Source organism: Trichomycterus rosablanca, chromosome 17 (assembly GCF_030014385.1).
Source record: "Trichomycterus rosablanca isolate fTriRos1 chromosome 17, fTriRos1.hap1, whole genome shotgun sequence".
NCBI lineage: Eukaryota > Metazoa > Chordata > Actinopteri > Siluriformes > Trichomycteridae > Trichomycterus > Trichomycterus rosablanca.
The window spans coordinates 26351648-26366052 of NC_086004.1; the positions used below are offsets into that span (position 1 = coordinate 26351648).

Genomic DNA, 14405 nt, shown 5'->3' on the forward strand with positions numbered 1-14405 from the left:
TGGCATTCTGTTAATATGGTGGGAGTTTGTAAATTGGATAGACCTCTTAATATTGGTCTTGACTAACGATCCCCGCCGTTAGTCATGCACAAAGAAGCACTAATTAGAGCCACATCTGCTTATTAATGAAGGAATACGACGTTTATCACGCGCCGCGTCATCGGCGAATGAAGGAGTGTGAAATGTGCTCTGTTTGGTTGTAATTGAGGCACATCTATCGTGGGATTGCTTTCTCAGAGCCAGATCGAGGAGGGCAGAGAAAGAATAGTGCTGATTAGCTGATGTGAAGAATGACAGTGAAGTCATGCTTCTAATTCACTCTTCATCCATCACTTCCTCATCCTCCATGCTTCATGTCATCAACAATCACATCTCATGTAGCCACGTAATTACTACAATCCAGCATCTGGACTTTCCTTAATGTTTTTCTCTGTAGGATTAGTTGTAGCCTAGTGGTTAAGGTACTGGACCAGTAATCAAAGGTCCCTGGTTTAAGCCCCACCACTGCCAGGTTGTCACTGTTGGGCCCTTGAGCAAGACCCTTAACCCTCAATTGCTTAGACAGTATACTGTTACAGTACTGTAAGTCACTTTGGATAAAAATCGTCTGCTAAATGCCGTAAATGTAAGTTAAACTTTGGGAAAATTTTATAGCTGCAAAGAATAGAGCAAGTTCTTTTTAAAAGCCCATGGTTTTAAAATAGAATGTTCAACAAGCTCATGGTCCATTTACTTTTAGCCTTATATTTTATGTTCAATTTATTTATTTATGTATTTATTTATTTATTTATTTAATTAATTAGTTAATTAATTATTAGTTATTTATTTATTTAATAATTTGTTTAATTCTGTGTTTATTTGGTTATTATTTTATTTCTGTATTTATTTAGTTATTATTTTATTTATTTAATTATTTATTTATTTAATTCTGTATTTATTTGGCTATTACTTTATTTCTGTATTTATTTAGTTATTATTTTATTTATTTAATTATTTATTACTTAGTTCTGTATTTATTTAGTTATTATTTTATTTAGCTATTTGTCATAGGATTTAGACATTTTAAGTGATGGTTTATTATTTGGTCTTAGTTTGATTTTGATGTATTTGACTGAATGGGCACAAATTCCTACAGCCATACTTCAAAGTCTTGTAAGAAAAGAGACTCTTCTCAGAAGAGCAGCTGTTCTTCTAGCTGAAATGATCCCTTTGAGGTCACTTTATTTTAATACCATTTGATTTTGAACTGGGATGTCCAACACGCTCATGGTCAGATGTCCAAATACTTTTGGCCGTATAGTGAATAAACATAGGTCAATATACAGAAATAAATAAGGTAAAAATAAAATCTGTGTAAAAATCCTGTGCCAGGTGCTCGGGTGGCGGAGCGGGCCATTACCCTTGCTCATGACCGCTGGGAAACAGGTTTGAATCTCAGCTGGTGCTATCAAATGTCCGGGCTCCCACACAGACATAATGGGCTATAAGCTATGTCTGGGGTGTGATGGGGCTTGATGTGGAGGTCGCTGAAGCCCAGTGATGGACTGGCACCCTGTTTAGGTTGTATTCCTGCCCTGTGTCTGTTTTTTTCCCAAGGGAAACTGGACCCACCGCAACCCACGTTAACCCCAGAATAAAGTGGTGGTAGAAAATGGAAATAAAACCATGACTCTGTGCCATAATATTTTCCAATTTAATACCATCAGCGCTTCTGAAATATATGAAATACCATCAATTTCAGTCTGAAAGAATGATAGATATTTCCTATAATAAAGCTAACGCTGGAATTCTTTTTGTATCTACGTGTTCTTTATTCACAATAAAGCCTGACACAGCGCCGAGTCGGACTCACATAAATCTCACGAATAAAGCTGCAACGTTCTTTATTCTCAGACTTTTCTCTCCTGCGAGGGCCTGAAATTCCCGTTCTTACAAGAGGGTGAAATTGAAACCCAGTCATCTGTTTAAATATCCCAGTTATTGTCAGATACTAATGAAAACAATCTTTCAGTGTTACATTCAAATTGTATTTTAAAAATCAGAAACCAAAAAAAGAAGGGGGGGGGGGGGGGGGCAAAAGTGCATGGGTACATCATGTCCCCTGTCGACACCCCACCACCTCTGTGTCTGCACACGGTTCGACTGTCATTTTAGTTTGTTGGATTCATATGACACAAGCAAAAAGGGCGGCACGGTGGCTAAGTGCGTAGCACTGTCGCCTCACAGCAAGAAGGTCCTGGGTTCGATCCCCGGAGTTTGCATGTTCTCCCCGTGTCCGTGTGGGTGCTCTGGTTTCCTTCCACAGTCCAAAAACATGCAGCCAGTCTAATTGGAGACACTGAATTGTCCTATAGGTACCTAGCCTCTAGGATGCATAAACCAGTGCATTACACTGTCTGAGCATTTGAGGGTTAAGGGCCTTGCTTAAGGGCCCAACAGTGGCAACCTGGCAGTGGTGGGGCTTAAACCATGAACCTTTTGATTACTATTCCAGTACCTTAACCACTGCGCTACAACTGCCCTAATAATAATCATAATAGCAATTAATGAGTGATAAAGAGTGGCTAATTATGTGAGTTATGTACACTCGATTGCTAAAAACAAGTGGACACCACATCATATTATTAAATTCAGGTGTTTCGGCCACACCCATTTATCACAGACATATAAAATCAACTTGTGCGGAGGGACTACACTGGCCGGCAAAGTACCCTGACCTCAACTCCATCCTGGAACCCTGATTTCTCTTCCAAAATCAGTCTGCCCTCACAATTGCTCCTTTATATAAACAGATACAAATTCTCACAGACACACTTTGAAATACTTTGAAAAGCCAAACCAGACAAAAAAAAAACTTCATGGTGTTGCTGATTGTCCAGGTACTGCTGATTGATCAATGGTCAGGAGCTGTACCGTGTATTACATCACTTCTCCTCAGTTACACTGTGCACTCGACCACATGTGATCTAGTCAGTTTTGTGTTCGGGCAGCTCCACCACCGGTAGTATTAGGAGAGGGAACCATGATGCCTTGTGGGTTTTTCCTCATCAAACCTGCTGCCAGTCTGATTTTCCACAGAGGAGGAGCTGACCTACTGCACCCTGACAGAACGCATCATGATGCCAGCATGACCGAACACTGATAAACACAGCAAAGTGGAGTAAATCTGGAGCCTAAACCCTGCGATTTAGGTAAATCAGTGACGCCTCACATGGATAAATGCCAGCGTGCCTGGCAGCTGTGTGTGTGCTGGATTTGCCTCATGACAAAGTGTAGACATACGATAAAGTTTCATGTAATGAGATTACCGTGATTAATACAGCATGGCATTTAAAATGTGTAAAAGCTGTGTGAATCACGGCCCTACAGAAGTACCCAAATTACCAGACCACCACTCCCCACACAGACATAGCCAATCAGGTCTGTATGTAGAGGCCCAACCAGCACTGCTGGGGATTCAAACCCTGGATCCCAGCAGTAGTGCTCTTGCATAATTTATTGCTGTGCCACCCACGCGTCTCGTGCCCATAATCTTACAGAATTGTAAATGAATTTTCAAAGCCAAAAATGAGAAATGGAATCTCCCACCCCCGACCGTCCTTCCAGGCATTAGCCAATCGCGTCCATGCAGGCATCTGACCAGCCAATAGCATCGATGAGATTATTTATTCCTTATTTTTTACACTGTTACTTGTAGATGAGATGATTTAATTCTATTTTTATACTGTTACTTCAAGATGAGATGATTTAATTCCATTTTTATACTGTTACTTCAAGATGAGATAATTTAATTCCATTTTTATACTGTTACTTCTAGATGAGATGATTTAATTCCATTTTTATACTGTTACTTCAAGATGAGATGATTTAATTCCATTTTTATACTGTTACTTCAAGATGAGATGATTTAATTCCATTTTTATACTGTTACTTCTAGATGAGATGATTTAATTCCATTTTTATACTGTTACTTCTAGATGAGATTATTTAATTCCATTTTTATACTGTTACTTCTAGATGAGATGATTTAATTCCATTTTTTATACTGTTACTTCTAGATTCAATTATTTAATTCCATTTCATACTGTTACTTCTAGATTAAATTATTTAATTCCATTTTATACTGTTACTTCTAGATGAGATTATTTAATTCCATTTTTATACTTACTAATAAATATACTTACTATACTTACTAATACTAGATTACATTATATAATTCTATTTTTATACTGTTTTTTCTAGATTACATTATATAATTATATTTTTTATACTGTTACTTCTTGATGATATTATATAATTCTATTTTTATACTGTTTTTTCTAGATTACATTATATAATTATATTTTTTATACTGTTACTTCTTGATGATATTATATAATGCTATTTTTATACTGTTACTTCTTGGTGAGATTATTTAGTTCTATTTTTTATGCCCTTACTTCTAGATGAGATTATTTAACTCATTTTTGCTGTTGCGTCTTACCTCTTGGATCTTATTCCACAACATTGCTGAAAAAAAAGGAACATCTACCAGTCAAAGGGAAAAAAAATCAAGCATTTGATCATCACTGGTTTTCATTGAGCCAGTTTTCTTCAGCACATTGCAGGTTATTATTACCAAACATTGCTGCTTGCATTTCTCAGTACATTTTATTTCTCAATACATCTCTAAATGACCAATGAAACCATTTCCTGCACTCGTGCGTACAGAGAAATGGAAGCGATTCGAGCAGTGGCATATTACAATCCAACATGGAACACATCGCAAATGGTCTCGGCACACGGCGAACGACATATTAGGCAACGCGACTGTATAATAGCAGCAAAACAATGTGCTCTACATATTGCTAATTGACTGGACTGTAGGTTGGAACGGTGCTTCCGTTTAAACAGCTACAGCTGCCAAGATCTCTCACTGTATGTGGGCTGCTGGAAACACACAGCCGGCCTGCAGCATCAGTAACAGTGCTATCCATATTCATCACTGCACCACCGTGGATGCTAAATACACCTAACGCATTCAGAAAGTAGAACAATGTGCTCAACAAAGAACAAAAGAATAACTAAACCACAAAAACAAATCATTTATTTAAACAGAATTGTAATTATTGGATTTAAATAACAAACATTTGGGGATATTTGTCCCATTGTATTGTATATGAGTCACCCCTACCCTATTCTAGATAAATTATCAATTATCAACAATCAGAATTGACAATATTATCAAAATCCAGTTGTTTTAAAATCCAGCTGGGTAAATTATTATTAAGGGTGGCTGCATACCCAAATTAAAACTACAGTATATATATATTTTTTTAATTCTGAGGTGTAAATTGGCACAATTTTTACACTGAGTGCCCATCCTAGTGCAACCCTTCTTTTGTTCATCCAGGCTTGGGATCGGCAGTAAGAGTGCACTGACAAGTTCCTTCCTCAGTGCCTGTTGGGCCATCCTTTCCTCTCTCCCTCAGTCATAGCCAATCATGTCTGTCTATCATGTTTACTCACTCACTCACTCACTTACTTATGCCTCAGTTGATGTCTAGGTGCTTGGTGGCACAGCAGTAAAATACGCAAACCCACTACCTCTGAGTTTTGGGAGCACTATTGGCCCATCAAGCGTCTTCATGGACATGGTTGGTTAATGCTAGGGGGGTAGCCAAAACATCCTAGCCATTGGGATTAACACTTCTCAATTCACAACACCCACTACCAACAATAATACCACTACCCACTACCAACAATAATACCACTACCCACTACCAACAACAACCAAGCAATACAGCAGACAAGCTACAGTCAGGATCCCTAAACAGGATTCATTACTTTGCAGTTGTCCAGCATTGACAGCCAGCATGTGGAACACATGAGCGACCTGCATATACAGGGTGTAAATCTTTTAAGCCCATTTGTTCATGGACCACAGGCTGCAGTATTGATGGTTATGGTGGGTAACCTCTTTAGAACCATATAGCACACACATGCCAATGTAACCACATCACTGCAGAGCGTGGACAAGCACGAGTCACTATCGCTTTCACAGAGAACGAAATAAATAACAGTGGCCGTGTATCTGTGAGTGAGTGAAAAGAAAGGAAAGAAGGAAATGAGGGAGAGATTAAACTGGGACAGAGAAGAGAAATAAACAATGAAGACAGATGATAAAATCCTTCCACCATGACGCCACTTCTCTATTCTATTTGAGGAAGGGCAAATTAGTTATAATTGGAGTGATTAATATCAATGATTAAACGTTCCTATTAATGATGATTCATGTAATTGAATTCAGAGGGATGCAAAATGATGGGCTACAATTTCAAGATGCAAATCAGCCCCAGTCCCTCCCCTGCAAATTCAGACTCAGAGACTCCATCACAGACTGATGACTTTAATATATTTCCACTGCATATGTACATTTAAATTTAATGTCATTATGTTTATTTTCATGTTATTTGACTTTGTATTTATGAATATAAACAATATTCATAAACAGTAACAAAGGTTTTTTTAAACTAACAGGCAATTTTATATATATATTAGAGATGGACCGATCGGGGTTTTTGGCACCGATTCCGATCTCCGATCTCCTTTCAGGGACATCGGCCGATAGCCGATTCCGATCAAGGGGGGGGGGATTAGCAGTAAATAAACTTAAAAAGAGCCTCACAGTAAAGATAAACCGGAGCAGCGCGCGCGTGTGTGTGTGTTTGTGTGTGTGTGTGTTTGTGCCTTTAGAAGAGACGCTTTGTTCACAGTATCGCTATAAGTGATTCATTGATTCATGAGTTGATTCGTTTTTATGTGAAGCGTAAGTTTCTCTTCTCAGTTATCTCTCCGTGTTTACTGTTATTAATTAAATGTCGTGGTTTTAAATAAACACCAGCTACTACAGAACATTTTGTGTGACTCTCTTACATTAAAAAGCTTAATTAAACTGCTATTACCACAGATCTGTAACCGAGTCAGACTCGTTCCGTCTAAGGAGCTAAAAGTTTTCTAAAAGTTCAGCAGATGATCCTGAACTAACGAATTTGGTAATGAATAAACTTTTGCCTCTGATTGGCTCTGTAACGTTTTCTGTTCTCATCTACATCACAAGTAAGAACCGCTTACGATTTACCAAAGTGAACCAGGAGTTTATATAACGTGCTGATAGAATCGACTCAGATGTGACCGGGTTGAATTATCTTTTTAAAGTAAATATTTCAATCAGCAAAATTACATCGTATGTATGATGCACAACGTTAATGATGTTATTTTAGGTCATGAAGAGCTTTCACTGTGGTTTCTGTACGATTGTTGATGAATGGTGATGTGATGGTTGGTGCTTCGTAGCTCAAAGTCTGGATCAATCCACTGAGCTGTTAACTTAACATGGTCTTTATATATCACACGATCGGATCGGCTACTTTTAGGAAATATCGGCCGATCGCCGATTCGTAGCCGATCGATCGTCCCATCTCTAATATATATATATATATAAATATTTTGGTTAATTCATTCATTTATTCCTGGTGTTTCTGTCGCCACAACAAATGGTATCTATCTATCTCTCTATCCATCCATCCACCCATCTATCTGTCTGTCCGTCCGTCTAGCCATCCATCCGTCTATACGTCTGTGGATCCGTCCATCTATCTGTCCATCCATCCATCCACCTTTCTATCTATCTGTCTGTCTGTCCGTCCATCTGTCTATCTATCTGTCCATCCGTCCGTCCGTCCTTCCGTCCGTCCATCCGTCTGTCCATCCATCCATTCCTTAATTTCATGTTAACATTCTTGGCCATGTTCGTTTTACACACATATGAGCGAATCTCTGCAAAGCAAACTTGTAGCCACTTTATCCTCACCGCCATCTGGCAAAAGGCAGGTGCTGACCAGCTAATAAGTGACCAGCCACAGCAGTGAGCATCTTGTTCCAGACAGGAGGTTACACTGACCTCCAAAAAGTGGCCCAAGTTAAAAGACCCACAACAAGTAATGGTATTTCAGTCAATTAAACAAAAGTGGAATTTATCACCCTCTCTTCTTTGTCTGTGTATAATCTCACTGTCCAAATGACTCTAAAAGAAAGGTTGCATGGACGTAAGCACTGAAAGTTTCTAAAAGTATCACATGTTTATTTTATTTACCTCTGACGACTAGACAAGGACGATAGGATGAGAAACAGATATTGCAACCCTAAGAAACTCTGCCTCAAAACTGTAGCCGACCTTGTAGCCTGGACCATGTTTTATACAGCATTCTAGATCACTTTGCAGGAGTCATTGTACCTTCATCTTCACTGTTATGTGTCTAAAAAGGAATGGCAATGTAAGTGCTAACCAGCCGCAGTGTACTGTTCCTCACGGTAGGTGTCATTGACCTTTAAAAAGTCACAAGGTCATGCCGATCCTTTAAAATCCAGGAAGCCTATCATGAAAAAAATGTTGCAGCTATGGTTTTTGACACTGAAGCTTTGTGCAAGTTACAGTTCCTAAAAAGTAGGAATTTGATACTTCCTTATTAAATCAGCATCTAGAAATGACAGAATACAGATGACTGAAACCTTAGATCTTTAACAGAACCTGTGGTAGGGTAAATAAATATACTGGGAGCTTGTTTTTTACTGGGACATCGTTAAGGCTCTAGTCATAAAGCACTTTGGGTAAAGTGCTTAGTGGTGACCTCTGACTTTATGTGGAATGACAAAATCCTAAGAAAGTTGACCAGCATTCAGAATCTTTAAGCAGAATAATTGGTGTAAAACTAATTCAGTCAAGAAAGGCAGTAGATCCCAGGCTCTTGAGAAGGAGAAAAAAAAGAATAGAGAAAAAAATATGCAAATCTATAAACGTGTACCCTCTTATATCACGAATCCCTCTTGACCCCCACTTGCTTTGGCATCTTGTAGAATCCATTTAAACAGTGTTAAATATACGCCCAACATCACCGTAAATCCCACTAAGCCCTTAGATCATCCATAACTGGTTGGTTTTACACAAGGTACCCAGAAGAAGGGCAGACATAAAGCCTGGTTCCATGGCAAAGACGGATGCCTCAATGTGGCGACTTCCATCTGTTGATGCCCCCTATGTATCCACTCCCAGCAGCTGCTGTCAGAAAGCAAAATGGATGCAGCATTGGGCCAAGAATAAGGGTGGCCATCCTGACAGGAAGCCTCCAGCTCCGAGATAACTCCTGCAGACTCGCGGCTGTAAATCACCGGAGGTACACGTGAAACACTGCTTCAGCTGCAGTTTCCCAGCTGGGCTCCTGATTCAGTAAATAAAACCACAGGGGCAGTGGCAGTTGTTCCAGCACGCCCGATCAGAAATGCAGGGAATGCCATGGACAGATGACTATGATTGTTAGATTCTACAGAGATAAGAGTCTTTGGGTTTGATTTTGTTGTTTAGACAGAATTGTTTCCAGTTTAGTAGAGTAACCACTTTAAAATCAGAATACACAGCCGGAAGGTTCTGTACATGGTGGTTTGCTAATTATCTACCTTGGTTTTCAACATGTCCCCAAATTCTGCTTTTTTACTGCAAACCAAATCAAGTTTCCACATTTAAATGGTTTTTACCAGGTACTCCAGCTCGCTTTATTCATTCATTCATTCATTCATTCATTTATACATTTGACAACTTTAAATTCAATTTGTCAGGTAGTACAAACAAGTTAGCATCAACAAGGCCAGCAAAACTAACCAATAGTTTGCCAAGGTTCACCAAATGTAATCATAAACAGCTAATAACTGCAGCATAACCCAATAAAATGAACTCTAACAGCGTGTTGGTGAGAAGGGTGGGACCAGGAATTAAAGGATCCCAAGATCCACTGTCTCCCTGGTTAAAGACTTTCATTTGCCCTCTACCAAAACCATCACTACACATTATAACAACCACACTCTTACATGGTCTGAGCCTTTGGTGAATCCTATTTCCTTTTCTTTTTATATCCGGTCTTTGCAAGTAAAGTAAATAAAACTGTTATCAGCCTAAAGTGCAAACGCCAACATCAGTCATGGTATGGGGTGCATCGGTGCCCGCAGCATGGGTGACATACTTATGTGTGAAGGAGGTATATACTGGTGTTATAGTGACACGCACACGCCAGTTAAATATCAAGCAAGAATGGGCAAAGAATGGGCAAACATTCCACTAGCAAAACTGCATAATAATTTATATCTTCAGTTCCCAAACTATTAAAAGTGTAATTAATAAGAAAGGTGATGCAACACGGTGTAAATATGCTGATGTTTTGCAGACATCAAATTCTAAATTTGCTTACATTTACAAAATACAATTAAGCTGGTCAGTAAAAACAATAAAAATCTTAGCTTCACTTCTCTCAGTTAAATAAAGGTTCAAGAGAACAAACAAATCACAGATTCTTGCATATATTGCATTCAGCAAAACGTCCCAATTTTTCCAGAAACTGGGTTTTGTTCATAGTTCTTGAACAAATAAACAAAGGAAGCTAAATGTTTTAAGCTAAAGCTAATCAAATCCGCCATCTGTTTTGTTACCTCTGAAGCCCAAACATACATAAATCAATTATATAGTATAAAGCCTTATTGTGAGTGTTTTTCTCTTGTTTCCTGAGCATAAGTCAATTACAAGGACAATTTTCTTGTTTTTTAATCATGATCACTGTCAACTTTCAAAACGACAGGAGAACTCTAGTTTTAAATTTCAAAAACTGGAAAACAATAACTTATCCTTTAAGAAGAGAAAAAAAGACATAAAGAAAGATATCAAGAGCAAAAAATCCTAATGGGCGCATGGATCTGGGGTGTTTATTTTGATACACAAGACAAGAATGAGCATAGAAATAATTATAATGCATAATTATTATAGAAAAAATGCAATTACATTATTGTTTATTACAAAAGACATTGATCCTGCAAACAAACACATCCTAGACAGTAATTTAAACGTTGAATGGTATTAGTAAAGGTTTTGAAAGGTTTCTTGGATTGTTAAGTCCAATTCCTAAGTGTTACAACCTTCAGTAATAATATAAACTTTTATTTATTTATGTATTTTTTAAGGTCAGGTGTAAGAGAGACAGACAGAAGTCAATGCCACAAGAAAAGCCTCAGAAATGTGAACTGAATGCAGGTAATGTCAATAAGCACAAGGCGCTGTTTAGAAAACAGATTTACATGCTCGAATAGCACATACCTGAATAGAAATGTCTGTATACTGTCTGTATACCAGCGTTTACATTTACTGTATCTATCAGACACTTTTATCCAAAGCTGCAATTACGACTGAATACAATTCAAGCAATTGAGGGTTACAGACCTTGCTAACAACCCCAGTGACATGAAGTAGTGTGTTAAGTAACTAACAAACTCACCTCAAGGTAACTCTACACAGGAAAAACCTGGTAACCTTGTAATTGTGAACTTTATGCAGGTAATCTGCATGAAGCAGAATATATTTATAAAGCCGTGTAGCACGTGTTTACTTTCTGTTGGCAATTTTTCCATTCTAGAACAAATAAGCCATTTTGCTCAATATGCCACCATCAGGTGTTGTGAGAGGAATTGAAAAGCCTGAACATTTCTTGGATTATCAGAGCAGGTGTTACATCGCACGTACTTTTCAAGCTCCCAAGTCCAAGCAATCTGTTCTCATTTCGTATTTATTTATCAGTGATTTATCATTGGCCGCACTCGCTCCATCAGTCTACAACAACAATAATAATAATACTGCAAAATAAGGAAAATGGAAGCAATTCAGTATAAAAGCTCATAGCTTTGGAACAAACTCATGCTCAGTTGCCCAAATACTTCAGCATATAGTGTAAGTGTCACAGGCCACCTTAAACACCAATTATAATTCACTCCAGACTGGAATGGAAAGAACGCATCCCTTCGTGTTACATTATTAAACTTTATCTTATCTGGCCACTTATTCCAGGTGCTAGAAAATCTTCTCAAAACAACAATGCCCCAAAACATCACGACCACAAAAATAAAATGAGGTGTTTTCCTATTCTGGGAGAAATCCGAGCTCATGAATGAATAAAAATAAGCTGGAGGCAGGACGCTGTTTCCCCCCTAAGCATCCAGGTAACTGATGTGCACACAGCAGATGTTGTGACTTTCTATCAGAATATTTGGCTTTGCCTGAGGTAGCGACTATTAAACATTCTTCGTTATTGCAGTGAGCTTTGTTTTTCTGATGCTACAGCTGGTTTTACTCGGAGCTAAATTACGATACATGTGTTGCTGAACAAAATGTTGATGCTACCAGTTTAAGACTTTTAAAAGAACAGGAACTCAAAGCAGGTATTTGATTGCAGATGAAGCTGTGGGATTACTTCAGACACTCATTCCTTACCATTGGTTTGTTAGATTTACAGGATCCAGTTACTGGCATTTGTCAAAAAATAGAAAAGAAATCTTAATGATGCACATTGCTTTGCTTCACAATGCTTACAATTGTCACCTGAATTACAATTTCATGTCCCAGTCTACCTAAAAAAAAAAAAAATTAATAACAAAGGCTCAAGCTCAGTAGCTAGTCCAGTATCTCTAGTTTCACAAGAAAACAAAATCATTCCTTTTACTCAAGTATTTAGTAAGCTGAACAACAAATCAAAGCCATGAAATACAACCAACCACAAATGATTTTTCTGAGGTGTCCATCTGCAGGTACAGCATGCAATAACATAGAAGAAGCACTTACCCAGCACGCCGAGCCGGTAGTTCAGGGTTATGACAATCACGTTGCCATAACTCGCCAAAATACTGCCGTCAAACATGTTTCCGGTTCCTTCCATATAAGATCCACCATGGATAAACACCATCACGGGCTTCGGACTTCCACTCTCACGTATGTCTGGAATAAAGAGGAGAGAATAATGAAGACAAATTAGAAATAGAAGCCAAAGATAAAGTTAAAACTGAGGCTGGATCTGATTTAGCTCTAATTGGCTTTGACACATTGGATTTAGTGTATAAGGCCTGCAATAAGAACACGTTGTCTAATATTAGATGTCTGATTTCCTAAGCAACATGGTTATGAGATTTGGGAAAATCATTTTTTAACTGATTTTATTCAATATTTAAAGCCAAATCAGTAGCAGCTAATTGAAATGCACAATTTCATTTCTGAATTAAGCACAGTTTATGAGTTTATACATATGAATCATTACTAAATATTGACTTTATCTTATTTGACTGACTTTAATAAGTTTATTTTTAAACCAAGTGCTATTAAAACTTCACATCAAATTCTTAGCTTTTTTAAAATCTGCATCTAGAAGATAAACATTAACACACTGGCTGAGATTTGTACAGTAATCTGCTTTGGACATGGTTTCATGTTGTAGAAATTATTCCAGTCTAGAATTGAGATAAAACCAGAACTATTCCAGTTTACAAGAGGCAACCCCAGAATTATTACAGTCCATGAGAAAAGAATTATCTACCAGAAAGACATAACCAGAATAATTCCAGTATGATTCCAATCCATAAGGAAGGTGAAACCAGAATGATTCCAGTCCATAAGGGAGGTGAAACCAGAATGATTCCAGTATGATTCCAGTCCACGAGGGAGGTGAAACCAGAATGATTCCAGTCCATAAAGAAGGTGAAACCAGAATGATTCCAGTATGATTCCAGTCCACGAGGGAGGTGAAACCAGAATGATTCCAGTCCATAAAGAAGGTGAAACCAGAATGATTCCAGTATGATTCCAGTCCACGAGGGAGGTGAAACCAGAATGATTCCAGTCCATAAGGGAGGTGAAACCAGAATGATTCCAGTATGATTCCAGTCCATGAGGGAGGTGAAACCAGAATGATTCCAGTCCATAAAGAAGGTGAAACCAGAATGATTCCAATATGATTCCAGTCCATGAGGGAGGTGAAACCAGGATAATTCCAGTCCATAAGGGAGGTGAAACCAGAATGATTCCAGTCCAAAAGGTAATTAAAACCAGAATGATTCCAGTATGATTCCAGTCCATAAGAGGTTGAAACCAGAATGATTCCAGTCCATAAGAGGTTGAAACCAGAATGATTCCAGTCCATAAGGGAGGTGAATCCAGAATGATTCCAGTCCATAAGAGGTTGAAACCAAAATGATTCCAGTACATAAGGGAATAAAAACCAGAATGATTCCAGTCCATAAGGGAGATAAAACCAGAATTATTCCAGTACATAAGGCAAGGTGAAACCAGAATGATTCCAGTATGATTCCAGTCCATAAGGGTGGTGAGACCAGAATGATTCCAGTATAATTCCAGTCCATAAGGGAATTAAAACCAGAATGATTACAGTATCATTCCAGCCCATAAGAAGGTGAAACCAGAATGATCCCAGTCCATAAGGGAGGTGAAACCAGAATAATTCCAGTTCACAAATAGGACAAAATCACTCACTCACTTTCTTAAGCGCTTA

The 14405-nt window shown here is 38.2% G+C and overlaps 1 protein-coding gene across 11 annotated transcripts in view; it reads right to left on the reverse strand.

The window, feature by feature from the left end:
• nlgn1 (neuroligin 1) overlaps nt 1-14405 on the reverse strand; it is a 258250-nt gene that overhangs the window by 126648 nt on the left and 117197 nt on the right. For 9 of the 11 annotated variants that reach the window (XM_063012557.1, XM_063012565.1, XM_063012563.1 and 6 more), the window contains one exon: nt 12689-12841. In XM_063012557.1, the coding sequence (XP_062868627.1) occupies nt 12689-12841 (153 nt within the window). The remainder of the gene's footprint in view (nt 1-12688; nt 12842-14405) is intronic. The other 2 variants (XM_063012568.1, XM_063012567.1) reach the window with 2 other exon arrangements.